The sequence below is a fragment of the Bombus vosnesenskii genome, unplaced genomic scaffold, assembly GCF_011952255.1.
Source record: "Bombus vosnesenskii isolate JDL3184/JDL3185 unplaced genomic scaffold, Bvos_JDL3184-5_v1.1 scf7180000013314, whole genome shotgun sequence".
NCBI lineage: Eukaryota > Metazoa > Arthropoda > Insecta > Hymenoptera > Apidae > Bombus > Bombus vosnesenskii.
The window spans coordinates 7,176,378-7,200,158 of NW_022882960.1; the positions used below are offsets into that span (position 1 = coordinate 7,176,378).

The 23,781-nt window shown below is 31.8% G+C and overlaps 5 protein-coding genes across 9 annotated transcripts; 3 read left to right on the forward strand and 2 right to left on the reverse strand.

Annotated features, from left to right (window-relative positions):
- Window positions 1–9,055: 9,055 nt before the first annotated feature.
- LOC117235256 (retinoid-inducible serine carboxypeptidase-like) lies at window positions 9,056–12,786 on the forward strand. Its single transcript, XM_033497124.1, has 9 exons — window positions 9,056–9,152; window positions 9,993–10,222; window positions 10,727–10,957; window positions 11,057–11,167; window positions 11,268–11,502; window positions 11,625–11,774; window positions 12,014–12,091; window positions 12,319–12,473; window positions 12,645–12,786. The coding sequence occupies exons 1-9, from the start codon at window positions 9,095–9,097 to the stop codon at window positions 12,699–12,701; spliced, it is 1,305 nt and encodes a 434-aa protein (XP_033353015.1). The 5' UTR covers window positions 9,056–9,094; the 3' UTR covers window positions 12,702–12,786.
- A 141-nt stretch (window positions 12,787–12,927) lies between these two features.
- LOC117235257 (GDP-mannose 4,6 dehydratase) lies at window positions 12,928–20,351 on the reverse strand. 5 transcript variants are annotated; one of them, XR_004493644.1, is made up of 9 exons: window positions 20,266–20,351; window positions 19,792–19,904; window positions 19,328–19,570; window positions 19,056–19,248; window positions 18,744–18,976; window positions 18,453–18,668; window positions 18,306–18,374; window positions 15,192–15,350; window positions 12,928–13,297 (listed from the first exon to the last, which is right to left on the reverse strand). XR_004493644.1 is itself a non-coding variant. In XM_033497125.1 (7 exons), the coding sequence occupies exons 1-7, from the start codon at window positions 19,843–19,845 to the stop codon at window positions 15,261–15,263; spliced, it is 1,098 nt and encodes a 365-aa protein (XP_033353016.1). In that variant the 5' UTR covers window positions 19,846–19,983; the 3' UTR covers window positions 14,946–15,260. The 5 variants fall into 5 exon arrangements, 3 of the variants coding, with proteins under 3 accessions (XP_033353016.1, XP_033353019.1, XP_033353018.1); XR_004493643.1 differs by lacking the exon at window positions 20,266–20,351 and having other exon boundaries at window positions 19,792–19,983; XM_033497125.1 differs by lacking the exons at window positions 12,928–13,297; window positions 20,266–20,351 and having other exon boundaries at window positions 14,946–15,350; window positions 19,792–19,983.
- On the forward strand, window positions 16,373–17,672 carry LOC117235258 (forkhead box protein I1-like). Its single transcript, XM_033497129.1, has 2 exons — window positions 16,373–16,960; window positions 17,207–17,672. The coding sequence occupies exons 1-2, from the start codon at window positions 16,373–16,375 to the stop codon at window positions 17,369–17,371; spliced, it is 753 nt and encodes a 250-aa protein (XP_033353020.1). The 3' UTR covers window positions 17,372–17,672.
- Window positions 20,352–20,473: 122 nt separating the features above from the next.
- LOC117235259 (proteasome subunit beta type-1) lies at window positions 20,474–21,887 on the forward strand. Its single transcript, XM_033497130.1, has 4 exons — window positions 20,474–20,842; window positions 21,024–21,213; window positions 21,315–21,551; window positions 21,624–21,887. The coding sequence occupies exons 1-4, from the start codon at window positions 20,745–20,747 to the stop codon at window positions 21,807–21,809; spliced, it is 711 nt and encodes a 236-aa protein (XP_033353021.1). The 5' UTR covers window positions 20,474–20,744; the 3' UTR covers window positions 21,810–21,887.
- Window positions 21,873–23,664, reverse strand: LOC117235260 (endothelial differentiation-related factor 1 homolog). The gene is made up of 4 exons (XM_033497131.1): window positions 23,268–23,664; window positions 23,125–23,176; window positions 22,678–22,838; window positions 21,873–22,592 (listed from the first exon to the last, which is right to left on the reverse strand). Exons 1-4 carry the CDS (start codon window positions 23,340–23,342, stop codon window positions 22,437–22,439), a joined length of 444 nt encoding a protein of 147 aa, XP_033353022.1. The 5' UTR covers window positions 23,343–23,664; the 3' UTR covers window positions 21,873–22,436.
- Between the last annotated feature and the right edge of the window lie 117 nt (window positions 23,665–23,781).

Consider the following 23,781-nt stretch of genomic DNA (forward strand, 5'->3'; position numbering starts at 1 on the left):
TTACATATCAAAACGTACTTTAAATATGTGAAGACTATCGTAAAGCAAATTTCACTTTTTAAAAAACAAGTATTTCTAAAAATCTACTTTCATTGCGAATTAATTAATTAACGTTACGTTATTCAATTTGCAAATATTTTGAACTTCATGGTATTATAAGCTTTGGTTAGTATATAAATGTTATAATAAATACAATAGTATATAAATACCTTTTATAGCCACTGTAATACATACAATATAAACATAAATGTTTTCTATGAAAGTGTTCAAATACTTTATAAGCCATAGTAATATCTAACCATTCAATACATACACGTATATAATTAATTTTTCATTGGTGATATGATAAGTAAAAGAGAAATATTTGAGCCATACCAAAATATACAGTCGTGAAAAGTAATTGAGCAATAAAACGTAAGTAGGTTTTTACGTTTTTCTTCGTTTAATCAATATGAATTTCCTGCCTTATCTGTTGCTTTTACGAAGGTTGAACGAAACGTTACGAAACGTGAGTACGCGCCAATTTTAAACTTCATGTTTCACTTCATATTTAGTTAAGCTCCTTATGTTAAAAAATATTAAAAAAATTAAAGTATAAACTTCTTTTGTACTATGAATTATTGTTGAGTTTAGTATATTACAACAAAAAAATTGAAATTTAATATTGTTTGTGGTTCATATCTTTGAAAATGTATGTGGACAAGGATCAATCGTCATCTCCATCAGTTCTCTCCATATTCGATGCGCACGTAATAATGCACAGATGCGCATCATGCAAAATCTGTGTGTGGCCTCTAGACAGTATCGAATATCGCTAGAAGATGAGAGATAAACAGTCGGAGAAAGTAACTTTAGCTAATCCTATTTTTAATGCCTACGTATAACGTCATTCAGTGTCAAAAAAGAATGTTTATGTAGTATCGGAGATCTTTATCTCGAGCACCCTTCAGTTAATCGAGAGGAATTCGTACTTCCCACAATTAGATGTTCTTGTAAAAGAAAGATCCACAGGTGGGACTGTTAAAAGTTCATGGAATCTTTAAAACTATTATATTCGTTGAACTTGAAACATCTACATTATAAAAAAGTAAATTTATTTATTGCGGAATTCATTAAATTTTAAACATTTCAGAGTTACATTATATAAAAAACGTATATGAATCTATTGCGCATGCACAAATCGCATTAATATTTACCATCGTGCAGGAAAATCTTAATGGTTACCACTACAGAGCACACTTTCCTGTAGACTTTCCTTCCGTATTTATGTAGCAACAATTATGTGATCCAAGCGATGAAGAAAGGGAAGATTAATTTCATTAGTATTCACAAGGACGTCGCCTTGCAAATTAGGTTAGAATAATAAACCTCTTGAATTTAAATGCGCTTCCACTGCCTCCATCACAATAATGCAGAAAATTAATGTTTTAAACGTCATTTACAGCATCAGAACAATACATCAGGAACAAATACTTTTCCGGTGAAGAAGTTCTTGATCTAACCAGGAAGCTTCAACGGGTAGAATTAAAACGATTACTCGGTTTCGGTTCCCTGTGTATTAACAGTTTCTGCGGGCGATTCTGCTGGTGGCTTGTGCAATCAATCAACTAACTAGTTGCATTCACATGTAGTGGTTTGTCATATTTGTAACACTGTGCGTCAACTATTGTACGGGCACCGTTGATTACTTTACTTCTCTGTTTTCTGTCTTTATCCAACGATTTTATGCTTCTACCAATTCTTTTAAATTACATTTATAAAAAGAATTCTGATACTTACTTAAGAGGTTATATTCCTCATCAAAATTCCTTCGTACAGAAATCATAACAATTTATTATCGACGACAAAATTTTCTTTGGTTAGCAATAATTAAAGTTTAGCATTTACTGTTATTACAAGTTTTCAACCAATTGTCAGTGTAGTGCTTTAAATTGATTTGTTGATTTACATGGAAATTAACCTTGATCAGGCTAGAAAGATATTAGAGAAATTGTCTAGTTTTTAATAGATACAATGACAAAACCAAAATGGGAAGGAACGAATAACTTGAATACGAGAGAGTCGGCGGTGATCTCAGATTAATTTGCAGAACGTGTGAAGAACGACGGTAAAATGTCTGTGAGAATGAAAGTAATACTCTCCTCTACCTATTTAGATATGTCTCATTAATAAGACGCATCTAATATAAGTTTGTAAGTACTTTTGTAGAAGACTAAATTGGCTTCCGACAAAGCAGTTGCATCACATCAGACTTTATTTCACGATTTTTATATTGATAAGGCGAGCCACAGTGGTCAAACCAGCTATTTTAGCTAAATAAGTAGATTCTTAAGTGGTCATCAACGAGGAAAAGATATTCACGATGGCACCTCTTCCGGTTTACCATTTTCAACGAGGCTAATAATACTCTTTCCCGCTAATGATAGTCTTAAACGTAATTGCTATGAAAATCATTGTGTCAATGAATTTTTATAGTAACATATTGCAAAGGTAAATGTTTTTGTATTATACTTATTTTATGTTACGTTATCTATTGACATAAATATTTTCGTCACTTTTTAACATGCATAAAACGATACGATTAGAAGAAGACAGCGAAAACTTTTGTTCCTTTGGAGGCGTGTCTGTGGAAATATACGATACCAATCCGTTCCACGCCATTCGTCTGCGAGGATAAACTAACAGATCATTAAAATTCGCCGAAAATACACGACTGATGCTGTTTCGTGTTTTCGAGAATTCGATCGAACTGTTGATATAGCCTCTTTACAAGTTTGTCAAAGTTTACAAATCCTGTTCCTAATATTCCATGTTTAGCACTGGATTTAGGATTAAAAATTAGTTTAAAAGTCATTAAGAAACTCTTGGTTCATTTGGTCTTCTTTACCTATTATGAAATATTTGTATTTGATCAGCTGTTATCTGTATCCTATTAATGAATATTTAAAGTGATTTACATTTCAAAAGCAGTGAATCGCAAATGTCTAAATATAAAAATGTAACAATATCTTAATTGGATTTTAATATTCTGAACAACGATAGTGTTTCATCAATGTTGAAAGGTATTTTATTAGAATTGTTAGAAAGTTATGTTTGTAATATGTTATATAATTGTTGCAAATCCTTGAGAATTCAATGGCTGAAAACGCGTTAGAAACTCATGATACTGTTTTGCATGCAACAAATACGATATGTATAAGTAGCACGTACTGTGATTTTAGATTTGTTCGAATACACAAGCGGCCACGTGAGCTGCAAAACGATTACGTTAAACTGTTAACATTTTCACTCTGGTTTTCCTCAATTTCGATCTTTATTATTGGTGATTAGAGTAAGTGTCGCGCGCGAGACTTCCAGACCCTTGACTTGAAAATTTTTATTTAAATTTGAATATAAATTTGAATTTAAATTTAAATTTAAAAATTTGAATTTGAATTTAAATTTAAAAATTTGAATTTGAATTTAGACATTTCTATTTAAAATTAATGACTCAAGTTTGAATTTTTCTGTTTAAGGAAGTAGCTGCACTCTTCTGAATATATGTTTACAGGATATATTACGAAAAACTTTTATCATGAAGTAGATAAATAAATTCTGCAGGTTTATTTCAAAAACCAAAGAGAAGACAAATGTTTGACATATCTAGTTGCCTACAATGAAAAAGGCGGATTTTCTACCGACCATTATGTCAAATACGTAAGTGAAATACTCTTTAAAGTGTATAATGAAGAATCCATGTACGAACTGCATTCCGAACGTGAGTAAAAGTTCGACCGGGAAGTACGACCGCAAATCTGATGTCTCTCTTAATGTACCACGAACTTTTTCATTTTTTCAACTTTAATACTTCAGTAGTCATAAAGATATTTTTTTTAAATAATTAAATAAAGCCTAAAGAATAAGTATGTGTAAATATTTAAATTAAGTAATATATTTCTGTAATATTATTACTGAAATAATATTTAATGCAATTTCAGAATCCAAAATGGATGAACCAAAGATGTGTTGAACATGAAAATGGAGAATAATTCAAAGCACTGGATCTCTTATAATCAATAGAATAACTATAAACATCTTCATATACCGTGTGACTATACAATTAATATTCCTTCTGCATATTTCTTCTGCATATACATACAATATCATCAGCTACCCTTGTTCTCACCCTTAATTCGCTTCTGAAAGAATCGACATTTACGCTACGAGACCGTTGTTCAGGAAAACATAGAATTCTCGTCAATCGACACTCGTCCCTCATTATCGCCTTTTTTTTCGCTATCTCAATCGTCACATCCTGCCTATTATTTCCATTATCTTTATTACTTGAACTTATCCAAACGGAACGTTCACGGTTTGACTAATCTTTCTAATTGCATACTCAGCGTCGATATGTAATTGATCTTATCATTGATTCGGTATTATCGGACACTCAAAATGGCCAACAAGAAGGTTGTAAAACAGATACTACAAGATGTATAAAAATTAGACTCTTAATTTCCTACATTCTTTTTTACCACTCAGAAGTAAAAATCAAATAAAAATTCTCTTTTTTGTAGAATTGAAAATATACAAACACCTATAAACGATCAAATAAACGCTTCAATGAAAGAAAACTTCCAGCGCCTCTTCAAGATATGGGGGAAATATTTCTCTCTGTGTATCGCTTTTCAAAGATATGGTAATTATTATTTTAATAGTTTTATGACTTTAACTCGAAAAAACGTTAGCAAGAAAAATTTTTATAAATAAAATTTCGTTAAACACATCATTTTTGTCACTTTCTTCTCATTCCTTTCTTAATTCTCGGTAGAACTTTCACGATATAGTGGGTAATACTAGTGGTTACGCAAGCTGCCGATTTTTTGTTCAACGTCGACATAGAGCCCGGACGAAATTGTTTGCTTCTTCCTGAAGAGAATCCGGAAGAGACTTATATAAGGATAATTATTTTCAATTTGGAAGCGAAGCCACAACCATAATTTGTATAATACGTGTACATCCTCTTTATTGGAGGTACTGTTTGTGCATTATTTATCACGTATTATTATTGATTGATAGTTTATTTCTTTTTCTGATTTTTAGATGATAAATTGGGTAAAGATTTAATAAAATTAAATAGTACGAGGTTGGTGCTTTAAAAGTAGGAGGAAAGAATGACCATGCTTGTTTTGTACCATTACAAAGAATTTTCAGATAATAGTATGTACATTAAATGAAAATTCATAGAACTTATTTATAAATATTTTCAGTAAGACTATGCGCTGCGTCAGTGCAATTTATCATACCTGTCATCTCATAGCTGTGAGTTGAAGAATAGAATGGTATTGATGAGGTACAAGCTAATCATTTGCATTCATGAGAGAGCTCCTATTCGATCACAACAATGATTGAGCACAAAAGTAGTATTTCATAAAAACGTAATATTTTATTTAAATAAATTAAGTCAATCTTTTATTGACTAATAATATACCGATACAATATACTATTTCATTTAAGATACTTAACTCAACAATTTAATATAAAGATATCTTTTCCATACCAGACAATTCTCACAAACATCACTTTTTAGATCTTAGAAGATATTTCTTATGTTTCCAATTAAAAGAAACACGCTAGTGATAAGAAATTTCAAGTTAACGATCAATCAACCCGTATTTAAAAATCTGAAATCAACGAACTCTACGAAATCCAATTCAATTGTGACTATTATGAGATTAATTATTATCTCGTTGACAATTCAATCAAATGCCATCGAAGTGTCAAGAAGTTCGAGTGCTGCGATAAAGAATGTTGCTGATTATTTTCTCTTTAATAGAAGCGATCATAACGAGCAAGATTAACGATAATCGATCGCTTGGCTGTTGCCCTGAACAAATTCGAGTAAATTGATGTTTAAAACGCCGGAGAAATGCTCCCTATCGATCGCGTACGCACTTTGAAAGTGAAAAATAGTTACGAGGGGAAAGTGGCAACGTCATCAGTCGAGCATTCGTCGTTGAGGTGCGATTAAGAAAAAAATATTTCTCAATGCTAGCTTCAAGGATAGTCGAACGAAACACAATGAATGGAAATATACCTTTTTTGTATGTTTAGTTATCCACTGGACTTCTTAATATACTTTAACGACCTTGGAAGACTTATTGTCTGTAACACCTTCATGACGAAGAAATTCAGTAATTATCTATCAAAGAAAACCAAAGAGTCAGAAATAAGGCAAATCTATTTTAGGCATATATCTATATATACTAGGTATATATCTAGAAACATTTATTTATAATTACAACACCGTAAAATTTAAAAAAATCAAGGAAAGCTACCAAAAATATTGGAACAAAGAAAGACTGACGATGCGTAAAATTTCAGAATGAACACCCATCTGATTAAGCTGCTACGATTAACGAAATACGAAAGAAGATTGTATTCCGAAACGGTTCAACGTTCGATTCGTGACTAGAATTTCTATAACGACTAACGACGAAACGATCCGACGTGCCTCACTTCTTCAACTTCGTAACACAGCAAATTGCGTAACACGTACACACGTGTCGTCCGTGTCGTAAAATAGTAACTACATATATGTATACCTTTGCATTCCAACAGAATCCACAAGATACTAAGTAAATATCTAACAATAAATCAAATAATAAAAAGAAACGAAAAAGAAAAAGCAGAAGAAAATCTCAATTATAATGAATAAGAAAAACAAGTATATTTGCAATATCCTCGACTACAATGTTCCATGTTACATGTGCATCGAGGACACAGAAAATGGTAATGGTATCCGGGAAATTTTGCGAAATTTTGCATAGAACCTGCAATTGTGGATCTCTTTCTACGAATCGACTGGTCAACCGCGATTTCTCTTTTTAAGAGGGATCAAGGATAACCGAAGGCAACAATCATCAATAGGAAATAGTAACCACGTGTGTGTTTAACGTTTTACGGTAGCTATTCCCATCTTATCATTTTGTTTCTTTATTCTTAGAAATAAGGTTCGTTCAACCAAACTGTGTACATTAATCTCTGTTTATTCTACAAACTGTTCACTATCTTACTATGCATATAGGTACCTATAGATACGTATAGGTACAGATTTATGTCCGCTTGTCCATATTCTCTAAAGTATCTTTTTCCTTTTTATTCACTCTTCAATCCTTTGCAGATATTGAAGATACTTTAATACAGCGTACATATTATACATACACATATTAAAAATTGTAGAGATTATATACACATATACTGAAGAACTAAATATTAGAGGAAAAAAAATTGGTTTCTACGAAAAAAAATTGTATTGATGCTATTTGAACCAGAGATCTTCAGATATTTCTAAATATCATCACTGATCAGAATTCTTCCATTTCCGAGCAGCTCGTATTGTTTTACACTTGAAAGTACTATTCACTAATTAAACATCATTCTCAAATTTTCTAACAACTTCATCGTCTTTCTCCATTCTTCTTCGGATTCTGTATTATCTTTCCTACGTTATGCAAATGAGATCAGTCTCGACAACAAAGGCGAATGAAAACCTGCGACCCGAGCACGGAAAGAATAAGAAAAGAATGTTTTGAAGGAGGGAAAACGGAAATGAAATTTCACCGTTGTGCGGCAGAGATGAATGTGTTAATTGGTTAACAAACTAATGTTTGTGTGGATGACTGTGACTTTTGCTTGTAGCCTTAAGAAATTTCGACTCACGAGAAAGATTGTTGAGATTATTATAGAGTGAAAACATGCATTTCGCAATAATAGAGTTTGAAGAAATTCTTAGGAAAAGTCTTAATAGTGGTATGATAATATAATATATATTGATATGAATAGTAGACTGAATAATAATATAATAATAACATAATGTATTTAATAAAATAATCATATGACTAAATCAATAATAAAGGTAACAAGGCTCATCGTAGATAAACGCGTATAAAAGTGGATCCAAAATGCTAGTTGGGGAAATTTTAAGAATTCCATCGTATTTATGCCGGAAACATTTTCCCAGGAAGAAACAAATTTCATAAATAATAGAATTTCTGATAGGTAATAAATCATCCGATAGCTTAAATCGACAAATGCGTGTTTTTATGAGATTTCGTATCTATGTCCACATTCTGGAGCGTTGACACAGAAATCAGCCGCAATTCCTGTTCCATACATCTCTAACACATAGATACAAGTATTACGAGTTACATCAATGATATCGAAATCAAGAAACTAGCGAGTTCTTCAGGTTTCTTTCTTAAATTCTCCGTAAACTTGACCTTCGACGGGATGGCTTGATTTCACAATAATTATTTATATAGCTATAGTTGATCTACCAATCATAATAATCAATTGTTTCGCCCGTACAAAATAGAAAATCGCTAATTTATCGTTTTTTTGATTGAAGATATCGAAAAGAAATAAAAAGTAAATTATTATTCGTTCAACTAGTAAAATTGATCGATTCTTTTATGAAGAAATTAATCAGTTAAAATTAAAATGTTTAACATAAAAAAAGTATAAGACGACGTTCCAGAAAATATCAAGGAAAAATATATAGATGTTAAACAGGAGTTAAAAAATTACTTAAAAAGTCAGAAAACCGTAAAACCTGTTGCACAGAACTGGTACACACGGAATAACTGTTATTTACATTTCGTTCGTGAAAGCGGTACTCGTCCCTATTTTCCTCTTTTTTTTTTATTATCATTATTTTTAAATATTTCTGGAAACCAGCTTGATGTCCCGAATAGCAGTTGGAGAGTCGCGTACAATTCGACAGAATCGACTAACGGGAAACAAAATAACAACATGTAAGGCGAGGTATTTATACGCTTGTGACTTGCTGATGAGCTTAGTGCGATCACCTGAGGAGGATGGTAATCATTTACAAAATCCTTCGAGTGGAAGGAATTAATGGGATATCATTAATAGGAAATCACCCCGTTCGATTGCAGCAGATTGGGTCACCGAAAAATGTGGAAACCTTAAACAGCGGGTTTAATCGGTCCCTGTATATCTAATCAATCGCTCGCTAATGGTAGATAAGACCATCCTGTCGAGATTCCTGGTATAAACGTTCAGTCTTTAATTGTCCGTTATTCAAGCAACAATGATGAAGTTCTTGACACTCCTGCTTGTAACACTGTGCTTCGCTTCCGAAGCCCTTTGTAAGTATAATCTGGATAAGTATAATATAGGTACTATATTTAAGTATATATTTATTATATATATTATATATAATAATGTATAACATGTACATATAATAGCAATATATAATAGTACCTATACTGTAAATATGCTTCAAGATATAGTAGGATGTTGTTATGTATTAAGATATGGTGCTAATAAAATATGATATTTAAGTATAAATATGTATATCCTATTTATTAGATTTCTACAACAACACCATTTTCTATTTTAAATTCCTGTTTTATGAAATTATCATTTTCAAACTAGATCTTTCCAATCTAATTAAGATACTTTATTTCAAATATTTTTTCAAACAACTAAACACTAATGTTCTACGAGATATCATTTACTCGTTTATCCGCAAAAAAGAAAAAGTTCTGTCAATAGTTATGCAAAAGTGACCAAATCGTTTACTCTGCAGAAGAATATTCCTGTTTGTACTGTCATATTCTAAAGCTCAGCAAATATACGTAGACATCCAAGTTAAAATCTGCATAGTTTAAGCTACTCGTCTTTACACTTCCTTACACCATATTCTTCAGTCGTTGTAATTCAGGTCAGATATTCTTCAACAAAGAAGAAAGAAAAATAAATAAATAAGAAAAGAATTAAAGTTATATTCCACACGCTATTCTGTAATGTGGCATTTCTTTTTGAAGTAACGCAACTATGATCACTTCTAGTAATTTTAGTAGCGTCAACATATTAACACCATCTATCCTTCGTTTACTTAGACTAGAAATTACGAAATCCTTAAAACTCTTATGCAAATACGCCAAAGATTACGCTTCTAATCAAACAACGCTTTTACTCGACAGCCAAAAAAGGATTTGGTCCTGGAGAACAAGAATGGGGATACGTGAAAGTACGACCGACTTCGCATATGTTCTGGTGGCTTTATTATACCACCGCGAATGTGTCATCCTACTATGAGAAACCGTTGATCATCTGGTTGCAAGGTGGACCCGGGGCATCCTCCACATCCTATGGTAACTTTGAGGAACTTGGACCTCTGGACGTCAACTTGAAGCCGAGGAATTTCACTTGGGTAGGACAGAAAGTCAACAGATGACTTTAACATGAGTTAAAACTTATCGATTTGGTCGATCTTTCTTTCTTGTTTTATCGTGTTCCATCTAAGCAAGCCCCGATATCGGTGTTAACTTGAAATTCGTCAAATGAAATTAAATCATTGATAAAGTAAATAGATGTCCAGTTTCATAATCTAGTCGTGATTAAAAAGAAATTAATCTTCTTCGGTACAATGCTCTCACGGTTTGAACAGTTTTAATGTAACATTAAAACTAGAGATTGATATGTTATATAAGTATATATATACTTTCTTTATAAATCAATATTTCCGACAAACCATAGAATTTTTTATAAAAGTCTATCGAAGATTATTATTAATATTACATTTAGTATTTTCATTACGTACACGGAAAGTTAGTTAAAAAAATGTTAATAAAAATATCTCTGAAATAATTTCTTGAAGCTTTAAGAGTAATTAAGTAAATATAAATATCATAAATAAATATTGAAACATTCACAGGTGAAAGATTACAACGTTCTCTTCATCGACAACCCAGTCGGCACGGGCTTCAGTTATACCACTACGCCAGGAGGATATACGACAACGAATGCAGAGATCGCACACGATCTCTTGGAATGTATAAAAGGTTTCTTGAAACAGCTACCGGAATTCGCTGATGTGCCCACATATATCACCACTGAGTCTTATGGAGGAAAAATGGGTGCAGAATTTGCTCTTTCATGGTACAAGGTAAGGTAATATATTTTAATTAAATTATTTTATTTAATATCCGACTTTTGCATGCATGTTCCTTTTACCATTGCTTCATCTTTCTTTTTAAAATTACAGGCACAACAACAAGAAAAAATTAAGAGTAACTTGAAGGGTGTAGCCCTTGGTGACGCCTGGATCTCCCCCATTGATTCCGTGATGACTTGGGCGCCCTTTTTACTCGCCACAGTACGATAAACCTTCTTTAATGTTATCAGTTATATTTTCAGTTTTTACATCATCTATACACTATCCATTTTTTATATTAATTGGCAAAATATTTTTGTAGGGTATGGTAGACACTGACGGCTATGAGAAGATCAACAAAGCAGCTCTACGAACAAAAGAGGCCGTAGATAGCAAAAGATGGACAAACGCAACCAAGCTGTGGAGCTATACCGAAGGAGTGATTGGTGAAGTTACTAATAATATCGATTTCTATAACATTCTAACGAAAATAGAACCCGATAGCAATCAACTCTCCCTTATGCAAAGGCTTGTGTCAGAACCAACATTTGCTCAAGGTAAAAATATAATTTATTATTTAATATAATTGTCAATGATCCATACATAACGATATATAATAATATTAATATTAATTTATTATACAGGACGATAATTTTTAAGAATTATTTGATCGTTTTAGAATATTCCATCTTCAGCCAGGAATCCTTAAGCAAGCTGATGAACGGCCCTGTAAAAAAAAGCCTTAATCTACCTTCTAATCATAGCACCCAATCCAGTCTGGTGTTCAGCAAATTAAGAGAAGATTTCATGAAGCCTGTTATCCATATAGGTGCTGTCTAATAGATAATAGAAACATTAAGAATATGTAGCGGCACATGAGCTAGAGGACAATTCGAATCATGTTGTTGTTTTGCCTCGGAGTATCAACATCGTTAGGACATACATAATGTAATAATAAATAAACTCCGAGCAAAACAATGTCGCCGCTATGTGCAACTGTCAAACAAACACCATTCTCTACAAATAATAGAGAATCTTAATCAATTAATATCGAATTTGTTTTTCTAGTGGAAAGTTTGTTGAACGAAACTAAACTAAAGGTTGTGGTAATCAGTGGTCATATGGACCTCATCGTTGACACTCCAGGTATCTTCATTTCTAAAATAATCACCTTAACATCTCTTCAATTCCTTGATTTAATAGTAGAATAATGAAAAAAGAAAGAATACTGCAAAATTATGAAAAACATTTCATGTAAAAACTATTTATAAAAAATGTAATATACATTTCTGCGCAATCGTTTTGCATCACTTTCAAAGAACTATAATTTTTGCGATAACTACGTAAAGTATAATATTGACACAACGATGCAGGCACTCTACGCTGGGTTGAAAAGATGCAGTGGAAAGACGCTAATTCCTGGCACAGGTCCGACAGAGCTCCCTTGGTAGTAGAGAACATCATCGAAGGCTATGTAAAGTCTTATGGCAATTTCTCTATGTACTGGGTCAACAGAGCCGGACACATGGTAAATAAGAAATCTAACCATTCAGGTTGTTTCATAACTTGTCATTCGTACCCTCTGTTTATCATTGAAGTTAGTCCCACATGTTATGAAACATCCTTTATAATTGATTATTCTATATAAATATAATTATTTCATATAAAGATGTTATATAAAAATTACTTCATCATGCAGGTACCAAAGGATAATCCAGCAGCAATGGCATGGATATTAAAGGACTTTACAAAATAACAAGCAAATCATTTGAAAAGGCTGATTGCATGAAATGGAACCCAACATTGAATGAATGAAAATTAGGACGAACTAAATAAATTAAGACAGTTACAGAAATTCGTTTTGCACCGTATCATACTTATTAAACTTCAAATTCACGACATTCGCTATGTTAATTACAAACAAACCACTTAACTATTAATGGCCAAAAAAAAAATTCGATTACCAGATTCTTCGATCGCGTTGTCCGTTTTCAAGGTCTGATATAACCGCAGCAAGATAGCGATGCTCGTTATTTCCAAGAAAATTCACCACCACGAGGGACTGTTCGTTTATTTTTTGCGATTTAGCCGGGGCCCTGAGGCGAAATGGTTTACCGGAACGACGTGGTTCTGGCTCGCGCTGTGAATTTTCCCACACTCGTAAAACGTCGCAGAAGCAACAATCCGAAACTGGCTAAGCCGCAGACGCCCGCCGATTTTGTCAATAAGGAACGATTGTTTAGATTCGAGCGGATACTGGGCAGTAAAACGAAACGATCCGCAAACAAGACCGCCTGCGCTTGCGGGGCAGTATCGCCGATAAAGAGGAAAGGCTTCTGCGGTTGCCCGATCCTGTAAATAAAACATAAGAAAAAATCTTTCTTCCCAGCCCAATCACCGAAAAACGCTCATAGGAATTTTTATATCTTTACGTTCTTCTTTAAAATATTATATAAAGAAATTCTTTAAAAGTTTCTTCTAATGGCAGTTGAAATTCCTATACTCCTACCTAAATTATATATGGTTTAGAAAAATTTGCTATAACTGGAAAAATAACTACTCAATATTTTGATCTAAAATTTGAATGAGTAGATAATAAGTCTTGACTTTAAATGAAATTAATTAAAAATCTTTTACAGGAATTTTATATATTATAGTAGTATATTTCATATACTACTATGTCAATTTAAAAATAATAAAAAAAAATTAAAAATATTCCGATAAAACTAGAAAATATAAATATAAAAAAATATAATAGTATTAAATAAAAAATAGAAATGTACTTTCTTTCAGACGAAAATTATTTTTACCATCTGCCGCAGCTTCTGTAAATGTTTTTCTTTACTTATACCATCGGGATGATTTAAGGAACGGAAAACAGGGGCGCAGGATTAACACCACGAAGACAATTCTGGTTGTTTTCGAAGAACATACCGAGGATGCCCGGGATACGAGACCAAGGTACTTTGGAGCTTTGAATACGCTAATCCGCCGGTTCCTTCCGCCGTCAGATCCACGGTGATTTGTTTCTTAATATTTCAAGATGGAACGAAGCTCGAAGGACGGCACCAGAAACGGCGAACAAACAAATAACGACGTTTCTTCCCTCAATCTCTTCATCTTCGGTTACGGCCGTAGCTGTAGCTTGGCCTCTTCAAAAGCACGATTGAAAGAAATATTTTTAAGTTACTGGATCGTTAAAAATTACCGGCAGAATGTTATTTCATGTGATGATAGTTTTTTAGATAATCTTCAGGAATCAAGGTTTTATAAAATTTAGAGAAATATTTGAATATAATAAAAGTAGGAGTATTTATAATAGAAGATCTTGATATTGATCTGTTTTAGTAACAACAGCATGCTGACAACTAATGATCGCTAAGAATGAGATAATAAAAGCATTAAGAAGAATGTGGAAACAAACCTAGTAAAAGCAAGTCAAAGATAAGTGAAGAACATATCTTCGTTTAATAGCTGCATTGATAAAAGTTAACCTTTATTGATAACGCTTTGTCTCAATTGTAAAATAGATCTATAAAAGTAGAATAGGAAAACATAGATAGCTTCTGTTTAAAGGATATTTAATTTGACCGATTATAGGTAATATAATTATATAGGATGATTATAAATAATAAAATTTATAATACAATTTTATCTTAAACAAAAATATGATAAACCTGAAACATGTAGATCTAAATTATTCATAATACAATTTTAACTTTCACATACAACTTTTATAGATCTAGAATTTACTAAGATAAATTCTTAATAAGATAGATTTTAATAAGATTGTATGCGTATAATCTGGATTTCATTGATACAAAATTTATACCTAACTCACTTACAAATTTTCCAAATTTATAATAATTAGTAGTTAGCAGTTGGTAGTTCAGACATACGATAGTTCCAATATTAATTATAACGTTACTTTCTAGTCCAGCAGAAAGTGAATCGCGAAACTTCGTTGGAAAAGGGGTGACTTGACGGTTTTTCCCCTAGTCAAAGTCACCGTGGCCCGCTAACGTGGAAGAGAGGGTGGCGAGCACAGAAGAGGAAGACAAGAGCGGTTCCAAGAAGCGGCACGGTTTCGGTATAATTACCGCAACTTTGTTTACATATCGGCTCGTTTACTGCCGGCGTGGGTGTTGGGACAGCATATGTGTAAATAGCAATAAAACATGTACCCACGGGTCTCAGATAGGTAACGCGACGCCTCCCTCGCATTGAAAACGCGCGAACGACGTACCTCCAGGAAGCCACGATGGGCGGAGCTGGTCCATCCTCTGAATCTCCGAGTCAAATTAAACACCCTTCGTTAGAGAATTGGTCTAACCAGCCGCAAATCGTAGTCAGTCATCGACGTATACGAACTCGAACCAGTTCGAGGCGGTTCAGTGTTTCCAATCTTAAAAGCATTATACAACGTTTAACACCTAGAAGAACCAGTCGTGTCATTTTAACAAAGCAAGTTAAGCAATCAGCAAAAGTAATTATTTTTATTAAGAAGTACAATTGAGGATATCAGTGGAAAAATGACACAAGTGTGTCTCTCTTTTAATTAGGTAGATGATATAAGAAAATTTTGTATTATTTCTTTACATATGTAAGTTTAAGTTTATTAATATTGTGGACGGAAGACGTAAATCGACCTCTTTCGTTTACTTTGCGTTGGATGTCTTCAGTTTGGCCAATTTGTTTACCTTCCGATATTCTGCGGAAACCGAAATTACATACATGCGATTATATACCACCCACAATGCGTTACGGAATTAACTTCATTAATTTTTTGAAGATATTGTCATTGTACTGTTATTGTACTACTTTCCTCCCTGAACGGTTCAATTATTCATAAATTTTCTTCTTGGTGTTGAACAATTGAATTATAATTTTTAGTGTTGAATTACGATATTAGATCATAAAACTAATTGTGAATGATTGTGAAGTGCTCTCTAGGTGATTGTTCAATCTGAAAGAATGCATGGTTCGACTGTAGAGGTACTCGAGGATTTTCTTGGATCTTGTTGGTCCTTGAAGACAAAAGAAGTGGACACAGAGAACGAAGTGCTTGCGATTTAGGCTATTTACTTGTGAAATTGTATCTGTGTGAATCACAGTCTTGAAACGACTTTTGAAAATTTAGACAATGGCACTGGTAATGACGATGAGAACGAAGATCGACGAGGATAACGCATAAGAACATGAAGAGAGGAAGGAGATAGTGAAATTGTATGAAACTACAAAGATTTCAATTTTATAATAGGCTTCTAAAAAAATCCAATACTCCAAATAATAAAGAATTCAGTTTTAATCCTAAAAATCCAAATAATAATAAAAATTCTAATTTCGGTCCCTTATAACTTGAAGAAATATCGATAACAATATAAGAAAGTGCACGAACATCAAATGTTTTGATCATTCCATCTTCTAATGGAGCCAAACAGCTACCAAAACCACCCCTGCTCCTTGTCGAAGATCTACAACTGCGATCTACGCAGAAGTTACGAATTTTGGAGCACAGAAGAAACATTTCCAACCATGTGTCCTCTACCAAGCTGCTATAACTTAGTCCCGGATGTGTTGACCACGAGGAGCGTGCCTCTTTCGTGGGACCTTCCTCTACTAAGATACAAACCACAGCCACGCTATGAGAAACCACCATACTCATACATCGCTTTAATAGCCATGGCAATCAATTCTTCGCCTAAACAAAGACTCACCCTTTCAGGGATCTACAGATTCATTATGGATAGGTTTCCTTATTACAGAGAAAATCGTCAAGGATGGCAGAACAGTATAAGGCACAATCTGAGTTTAAACGATTGCTTTGTGAAGATACCAAGGGATAAAGTGATTGGAAACGATAATGGGGAAGATCAAGCTGGTAAAGGAAGCTACTGGACTTTAGATCCTTCTGCAAGTGAGATGTTCGAGCATGGTAATTATAGAAGAAGAAGGATGAGGAGGCAACGAGGATTGACGCAGGATAAACAGGAACAGCATCACACGGTGGTCTCGGTATGCAAAATCAAATTGAGTTGTATCTTTAAAAAATTTTATTTTACTATTTCTTTTTTCTTTTTCACTCCTTTTTTCCATTTTTCTTTGTTTCTTCTTTTTTAGTTTTCGAATTTGGTTTCAGAGCTTCTTACAATGCCTTCTTAAAAAGAAACTGGGTCTACTTGATCCAAGTGTTGGAATAATTTTTAGATGATGTGGAAGATGATTATATTTTTTTTGTAAATTTATACCTTGTTATTTTAGGTTTCGCCAGAAATCATATCCAATTTGACACGCAAGGAAAAAGATGAACAGAGATGTGAAACAATTGAGAAAAATGCTGAACAAGCTCAAGGACATTGTGTAAAGTCGATGATGTTTACGATCGAGAATATCTTGCGAAAATCCACAAACGAATCTCCTATTTAAATGTGTAGGAACTATGCATTTTTAATATAAAAATAATTAATTGTAAAATAAATAAATAATTGATTTGATATTGTTATTGTATACCTATTCGATATACTGAATTAAGGTTATCGAAAATTCTTGAATACAATATAAAATAAATGCTGTTTATTACAAAAATGTGCTTATTTTTCTAATTATATATCGCATGTTGCGTATAAAGATTAAAAGTATTATTTAACGATTAATCTAAAATATGGTACATTATATACAAAATTATAGTGTGTGTACAAGGAAGACTTGTTGTATACAAGAATTGTGCTATCTTTCAGCAATTAAATGTTTTTTTAAGTTGAATAATTTTTTAACTTCTAGAATGTAGTTTTTAAAGCATAACAGCAAACGAGTAATAACAAATCTATGACGATTCTTTTACAAAATATATGGTATATGGAGATTATACCTAATGAAATTAAATAATATTTAGTATTCACATGTGTATAGTACATATCAATAAACTAAAAAGAGCTATTTTTTTTTGTATCTTAAGTAGTAGAAAGCTCATCTATGTCTGACCCAAGAATATATATTATATTAGAATTTCTTATAATGTAGTAAACCTACTTTAAATATTATTGTCTCATGGAGACATAGAATGTATTTTAAAAATGCATTAACTTCTATCATATCTTCATCTTGATAATTTCAGCTTCTCCCTTATCAACTTCTTATCATCAATAAACAATGATTTCAGGCATTTGAATTTTTTCTCATTAGTTCTAAATCAGAATCCATCATGTCCTTTACAAGACCCTAAAATAATACTTCTTAATACTATATTTATATTTATATATTATTATATATTATTATATATAAATATAAATATTTACTATATGTATGGATATATTTATATTTATTATAAATATTAGTATCAAGTTTTTTAATAATTAAATACCTCAAACGTAACAGTAGGTTTCCAGCCAATTTTTTCCTTCGCTTTATTAGCATCACCCAAAAGTACATCCTGTACAAGCAAATATTTATAATTAATCTATAATGTTACAATACTGTGTAGTTACTGTTACATATAATTAATACTTACGACTTCCGTCGGACGGAAGTATTTAGGATTTACTTTAACCAATACTTGTCCTGTTTGTGCATCCTGTCCTATTTCGTTTATACCTTCACCTTCCCACTTAATAGTACGACCTACATATAGAAATGCTGCCTCCACAAATTCTCTAACACTATGCGTTTCTCCTGTTGCTATAACATAATCATCCGGAATTGGCTGTTGCAACATCAACCACATTGCCTGTAAAGTATACAGATTTTAAGAAACTTTCTAAATATTTCCAGTATTATAAAGAATAATATATGTTTCTCTTACTTCAACATAATCTTTTGCATGTCCCCAATCTCGTTTAGCATCTAAATTTCCTAGTTCAAGAACATCTTGTAAACCTAACTGTATCTTCGCTATAGATCTAGTTACTTTTCTTGTAACAAAGTTCTCTCCTCTACGAGGACTTTCATGATTAAATAATATACCATTACATGCAAACATATTATATGCTTCTCTATAGTTTACCACAATCCAGAAGCTATATAATTTTGCGCAAGCTGAAATTTTTAATATTCAAATTAATGTTATTTTAAAATATATAAAATTAAACATAAGATAATATTTATATGTAATCACCATACGGTGAACGAGGGTAAAATGGAGTTTTTTCATTTTGTGGTACTTGAGTTACTCTGCCATAAAGTTCAGATGTTGACGCATGGTAAAATTTTACAGATTTTTCAAGGCCACAAGTACGTATTGCATCTAATAATCTAACTGTTCCTACTGCATCTACTTCAGCAGTATATTCACTTACTTCAAAACTTACCTATGAAAACATAATAATACATTGCTAAATAAACTCTTATAAATAATCATAAAATACAGTTTCAAAAATAGATGTGTACCATGACATGACTTTGAGCAGCAAGATTATAAATCTCTGTTGGTTGCACAGAACTAATCACTTTAACTAAACTACTGGAATCTGTCATATCACCATAATGAAGCTTCATTCTGCCTTGGCGGTGGCATTTTGGATCTGCATAAAGATGTTGAATTCGGGCAGTATTAAAAGAACTAGCTCTCCTAATTATACCATGTACATCGTATCCTTTTTCCAATAAGAATTCAGCTAAATAGGAACCATCCTAGAAAGAAAACATAGTAATATAACAAATTGAGATAATATAATTCCCAAACAGAATACAAAAAATTAACACGTATCTATGAAAGATAGTGTTCTATCACAATGAAATTTCAAGATGTTTTACGAAACACGTGTAATAGATACATAAATATTTTCTATGATAAGTTCCAAATACAGTCTTGAGCCAGTATATATCAACAAAGTATGAAATGGCAACCTTACTTGTCCGGTAATACCAGTAATTAATGCGACGCGTCTTCTGCCGTCAGTTGCCATCTCGATGCACTATTAAAAACTTGTCTTATTCTTCTGCAATATCGTTCAATTTTGCCAACCTGTCCGAACGTTATCAATACTGATAAGATAATTTGTTGCGTTCATTCATGTGCAATACATTCCGATGCTAGCTATAAACCTCACATTACAGATATCTACAGCAATACGGTTAATAGAATAGGTACGATAACCAATAGAAACTCAACACTGTTCGCAATTTTGAGTTTATACAAGTGGAGAGAAGAAAAAGAATAATATTTAATTTAGAATTAATAAAATTGTATTATTTGATTTAACAATTACATATCCCTCATTTACTCCAAATTAAACTATATTACTTTGCAGATGCTATAAATAATAATGAGACTATACTATATGCGAGAAAAATCTATTTTATTAACGAATTTTCAATGTTCCTACCTAATTCTTTTTAATGTCCAACTAAAAACAGTATTTATTTGAATGTTTCATTATTTAATAGAAAATGATAACAGCTACGAATCTTTTGAACAACTCAACACGTATAATGCTAGAATTACGCGCCTAAATATTTGTCAAATATAGTGGGGATAAAAGCGGTCAATTAACAAGATAATAATGTAATCTAAAAGCATTAGAAGTTATACAATATGTAAGGTGTAAGTATGTATATATGTGTTTTATAGTTCTTTTGAAAGTACCTGTAATTTGTTGTACACTTGCAAAATTTAAAAGTAATTTTATTGCCATTGGTGTATTCGTGTAGAGATAAGCATGAACTAGCCAATCATAAGTATGACAATCATACATGTTTGTATGTGAGAAAAGTGCTGTTTTGCTTGCCATTTTCACTGCAAAGTGTATTGTCATTCAGGTTGAGGAGTGATTAAGATTTAGTTTACAAAATAACATTAAAGAAAATGGCTCTTTTAAGTGAAAATTCGGGAAGATCGTTACCTGATTACGAGACACAAGCAGCAAAAATGAAAAGTTTCAGTCCGTACGCTGATAACGGAGGGTAAGTTGTACATAACCTATATCTTCTTAACATTAATGAATCATATTTATATATTTATATATTTTATTATATTTTTCTATCATAAATAATATAATTGTGAATTTTAAATAATGTAATAATATAATTATTCAAACTATTACAAATTCATTTTATATAGAAATTTCTTTTGTTATAATTATAGGAGTGTCATAGCCCTTGCAGGAGATGATTTCTGTGTAATAGCAGCAGATACACGTCTCAGTACAGGATTTTCCATTTATACACGTGAACAACAAAAACTCTTCCCTTTGTCATCTAAAACTATTTTGGGTTGTTCAGGCTGCTGGTGCGATACGCTTACTTTAACTAGACTTTTGTCTGCAAGAATGCAGGTAAAGTTTGATGAAGTTTCATTTTTAATTACTACAATTTAATGTTAAAATATTTCTTAATAATCTTAATAATTGTTAATAACCTTTTTTATGTATGATAGATGTATGAACATGAACACCAAAAAGAAATGCCAACATTAGCAGTTGCACAGATGCTATCAACAATGTTATATTATAAACGTTTCTTTCCTTATTATGTGAGCAACATTCTTGGTGGATTAGATGAGGATGGTAAAGGTTGTGTATACAGTTATGATCCCATAGGACATTGTGAAGTAACAAAATATAGAGCAGGTGGTTCTGCTGGTGCTCTTCTGCAGCCTCTTCTGGACAATCAGGTAGTGAACAGCAGTACTATTATTATATTAAATTGGATTGTAACTACCTATCAAAGTAATATATTTCTTTAGATTGGATATAAAAATCAAGAAGGTGTTGAACCTATCCCTTTAACTCAAGAAAAAGCTGTTGCAATTATAAAAGATGTTTTCATATCAGCTGCAGAAAGAGATATTTACACTGGTGATTCTATAAGTATCAAAATTATAACAAAAGATGGCATACAGGATTCAACCTTTGAATTGAGAAAAGATTAATGGAGTGAAATAAAATTTATACACTATCAAATTTCTATATGAATAAAGTTAACGCTAAAAAAGTATAATTAATATTTATTTAATAATTTCTTATCTTTATATACAACTATTGTGATTTGTATCGTATTATACATTGAAATGAGTGTGTATGTGTGTGTATAAATGCTATCAAACCAATGATTTGTATGCATACACATATAGACCTTTTACTTCTATTTGCATTAATACTATTTTATTTAGCCTACATTAACCAAATTGTAAAATATTATTCATAGATGTATATCACAATAATAGTAGTCGGATGTACTTTAAAAATATAACAAAACGGTAGACAAATTATAATTCATAAATTAATGTTTGCATATTTGAAGATTGAACACATATATAACTTTTAAAAATTAAATAAGAATGCACTCCTTGTACTTTGTACACAAAGGCATACTATAACAACCTACTTTACAATAGACAGTAATATATTTAATAAAATAATATTTTATTTTAAAGTATATAATAAAATAACTAAAGGTAAAGAGTGTGAGAGTCATTCTCAATCCTACAATATTTCTTGCAGTTCTGTGTAGGGAACAATATATAAAGGTAAGAAATACAGATTGTTCCTCTCAAGATTCACTTTTTATTCCCAGGAAGTGATAATGGTTTACCACGATCTTTACCACGCAATTTGATTCCCAACACTTTCTCTATTTTGCCAATCACCATTTGATTTGGAATTCCACGACCTGCTTCATAATCATTGATGACTTGTGCTTTTTCATTTACTTTCTATACAGAAAAGTAACAAATATATATAAATATATCTTACATAACAACATAAATATGTATAAGAGTTACATAAATAATAACATACTGTCGCAAGGTCTTTCTGAGATAATCCTTTACTTTGTCTTCCCTGTTGAATTAATTTACCAAGATCAAGTGGAATTTTGTCGTGTTTCAACTCTTCTGTTTCTCTGTCCAACTTAGCTGTGTTTTTAGTAGCTACATGTTGTTTATTTGTTCCTCCACCCCCTAACAAAAAAGAACAATTTATTTATATATTTCAAAGGAAAAAACAATTTACTTATTAACTTTCAAATAAATTAAAATATATATAACATGCCAAGAAAAAAATGTAAATAATATAATAAAACTCAATGTCTTGTATTGCATCATATTAGCCTCATAATATTCAAACATATGAAACATGTTTTGAAATGAAACGAAATTTAGAGAATTATATGTATACATATACATATGTATTCCTAAGATTTAATAATACAAATCTTAAGAATACACAATCTTGAGAATTACATACATTTTGCTTGTGTTTCGATCACAAATCCTTGACGACGTGCAGCATTCACTGCCTGTAAATAAATACAATTACACAACAATAGATGTTGGTCTAGGGATCATCTTAGACAAAATAGATGGAAAATATCTACCGTAAAAAGTTACCTGTTCTGATTTAAGTACTGAAGCTTTTGGTGGACGTTTCCGTAATGTAATAGGAGCGGTATTCCAATCTGACATATTGAAAAAAGTTGAATATGCCGATAGAAATGAAAAATTGTATTATCAATGTCGTACGTAATACTATTCACATCCACTATCGTATATACTTGTTCTGAATCTTCCAGTAACTTCTCTATACGTTCCAAAAAGCACGATTTAACGTACGGACCCAGAATCGACCCATGCACAACCAAATTGTCCAATTCCTCGCATACTATTTGAAACACACGCTTCGAATGATACAATTTTTATTTTTTATTCGTTTAACTATAAATTTTTACTGAAAATTTACTAGTTATTAATTTTTGCAATAGGTCGTTTGTTATGCAAGATCATGCACTATTATACATAGATACAATTGATTTTCTATATTTACGAAATGCGTATAAATCAAATGACCGCGGTGTTTAAATAGCTATAAATATATTATTCAAAATTATAACGATTTCATGTATAA

Coding starts and splice junctions, on each gene's coding strand:
- LOC117235256 (XM_033497124.1), top strand. CDS start 9,095: ATGATGAAGTTCTTGACACTCCTGCTTGTAACACTGTGCTTCGCTTCC. Junction 9,153..9,992: donor CTTCGCTTCCGAAGCCCTTT/GTAAGTATAATC, acceptor TTTACTCGACAG/CCAAAAAAGGATTTGGTCCT. Junction 11,168..11,267: donor CGCCCTTTTTACTCGCCACA/GTACGATAAACC, acceptor ATATTTTTGTAG/GGTATGGTAGACACTGACGG.
- LOC117235258 (XM_033497129.1), top strand. CDS start 16,373: ATGGAGCCAAACAGCTACCAAAACCACCCCTGCTCCTTGTCGAAGATC. Junction 16,961..17,206: donor AGCATCACACGGTGGTCTCG/GTATGCAAAATC, acceptor TTGTTATTTTAG/GTTTCGCCAGAAATCATATC.
- LOC117235257 (XM_033497125.1), bottom strand. CDS start 19,845: ATGGCAACTGACGGCAGAAGACGCGTCGCATTAATTACTGGTATTACC. Junction 18,669..18,743: donor ATGCAAAAGATTATGTTGAA/GTAAGAGAAACA, acceptor TATACTTTACAG/GCAATGTGGTTGATGTTGCA. Junction 18,375..18,452: donor ACTTCCGTCCGACGGAAGTC/GTAAGTATTAAT, acceptor TTGCTTGTACAG/GATGTACTTTTGGGTGATGC.
- LOC117235259 (XM_033497130.1), top strand. CDS start 20,745: ATGGCTCTTTTAAGTGAAAATTCGGGAAGATCGTTACCTGATTACGAG. Junction 21,214..21,314: donor TTTTGTCTGCAAGAATGCAG/GTAAAGTTTGAT, acceptor TATGTATGATAG/ATGTATGAACATGAACACCA. Junction 21,552..21,623: donor AGCCTCTTCTGGACAATCAG/GTAGTGAACAGC, acceptor ATATTTCTTTAG/ATTGGATATAAAAATCAAGA.
- LOC117235260 (XM_033497131.1), bottom strand. CDS start 23,342: ATGTCAGATTGGAATACCGCTCCTATTACATTACGGAAACGTCCACCA. Junction 22,839..23,124: donor GATCGAAACACAAGCAAAAT/GTATGTAATTCT, acceptor CTTTTTTGTTAG/GGGGTGGAGGAACAAATAAA. Junction 22,593..22,677: donor CTCAGAAAGACCTTGCGACA/GTATGTTATTAT, acceptor TTTTCTGTATAG/AAAGTAAATGAAAAAGCACA.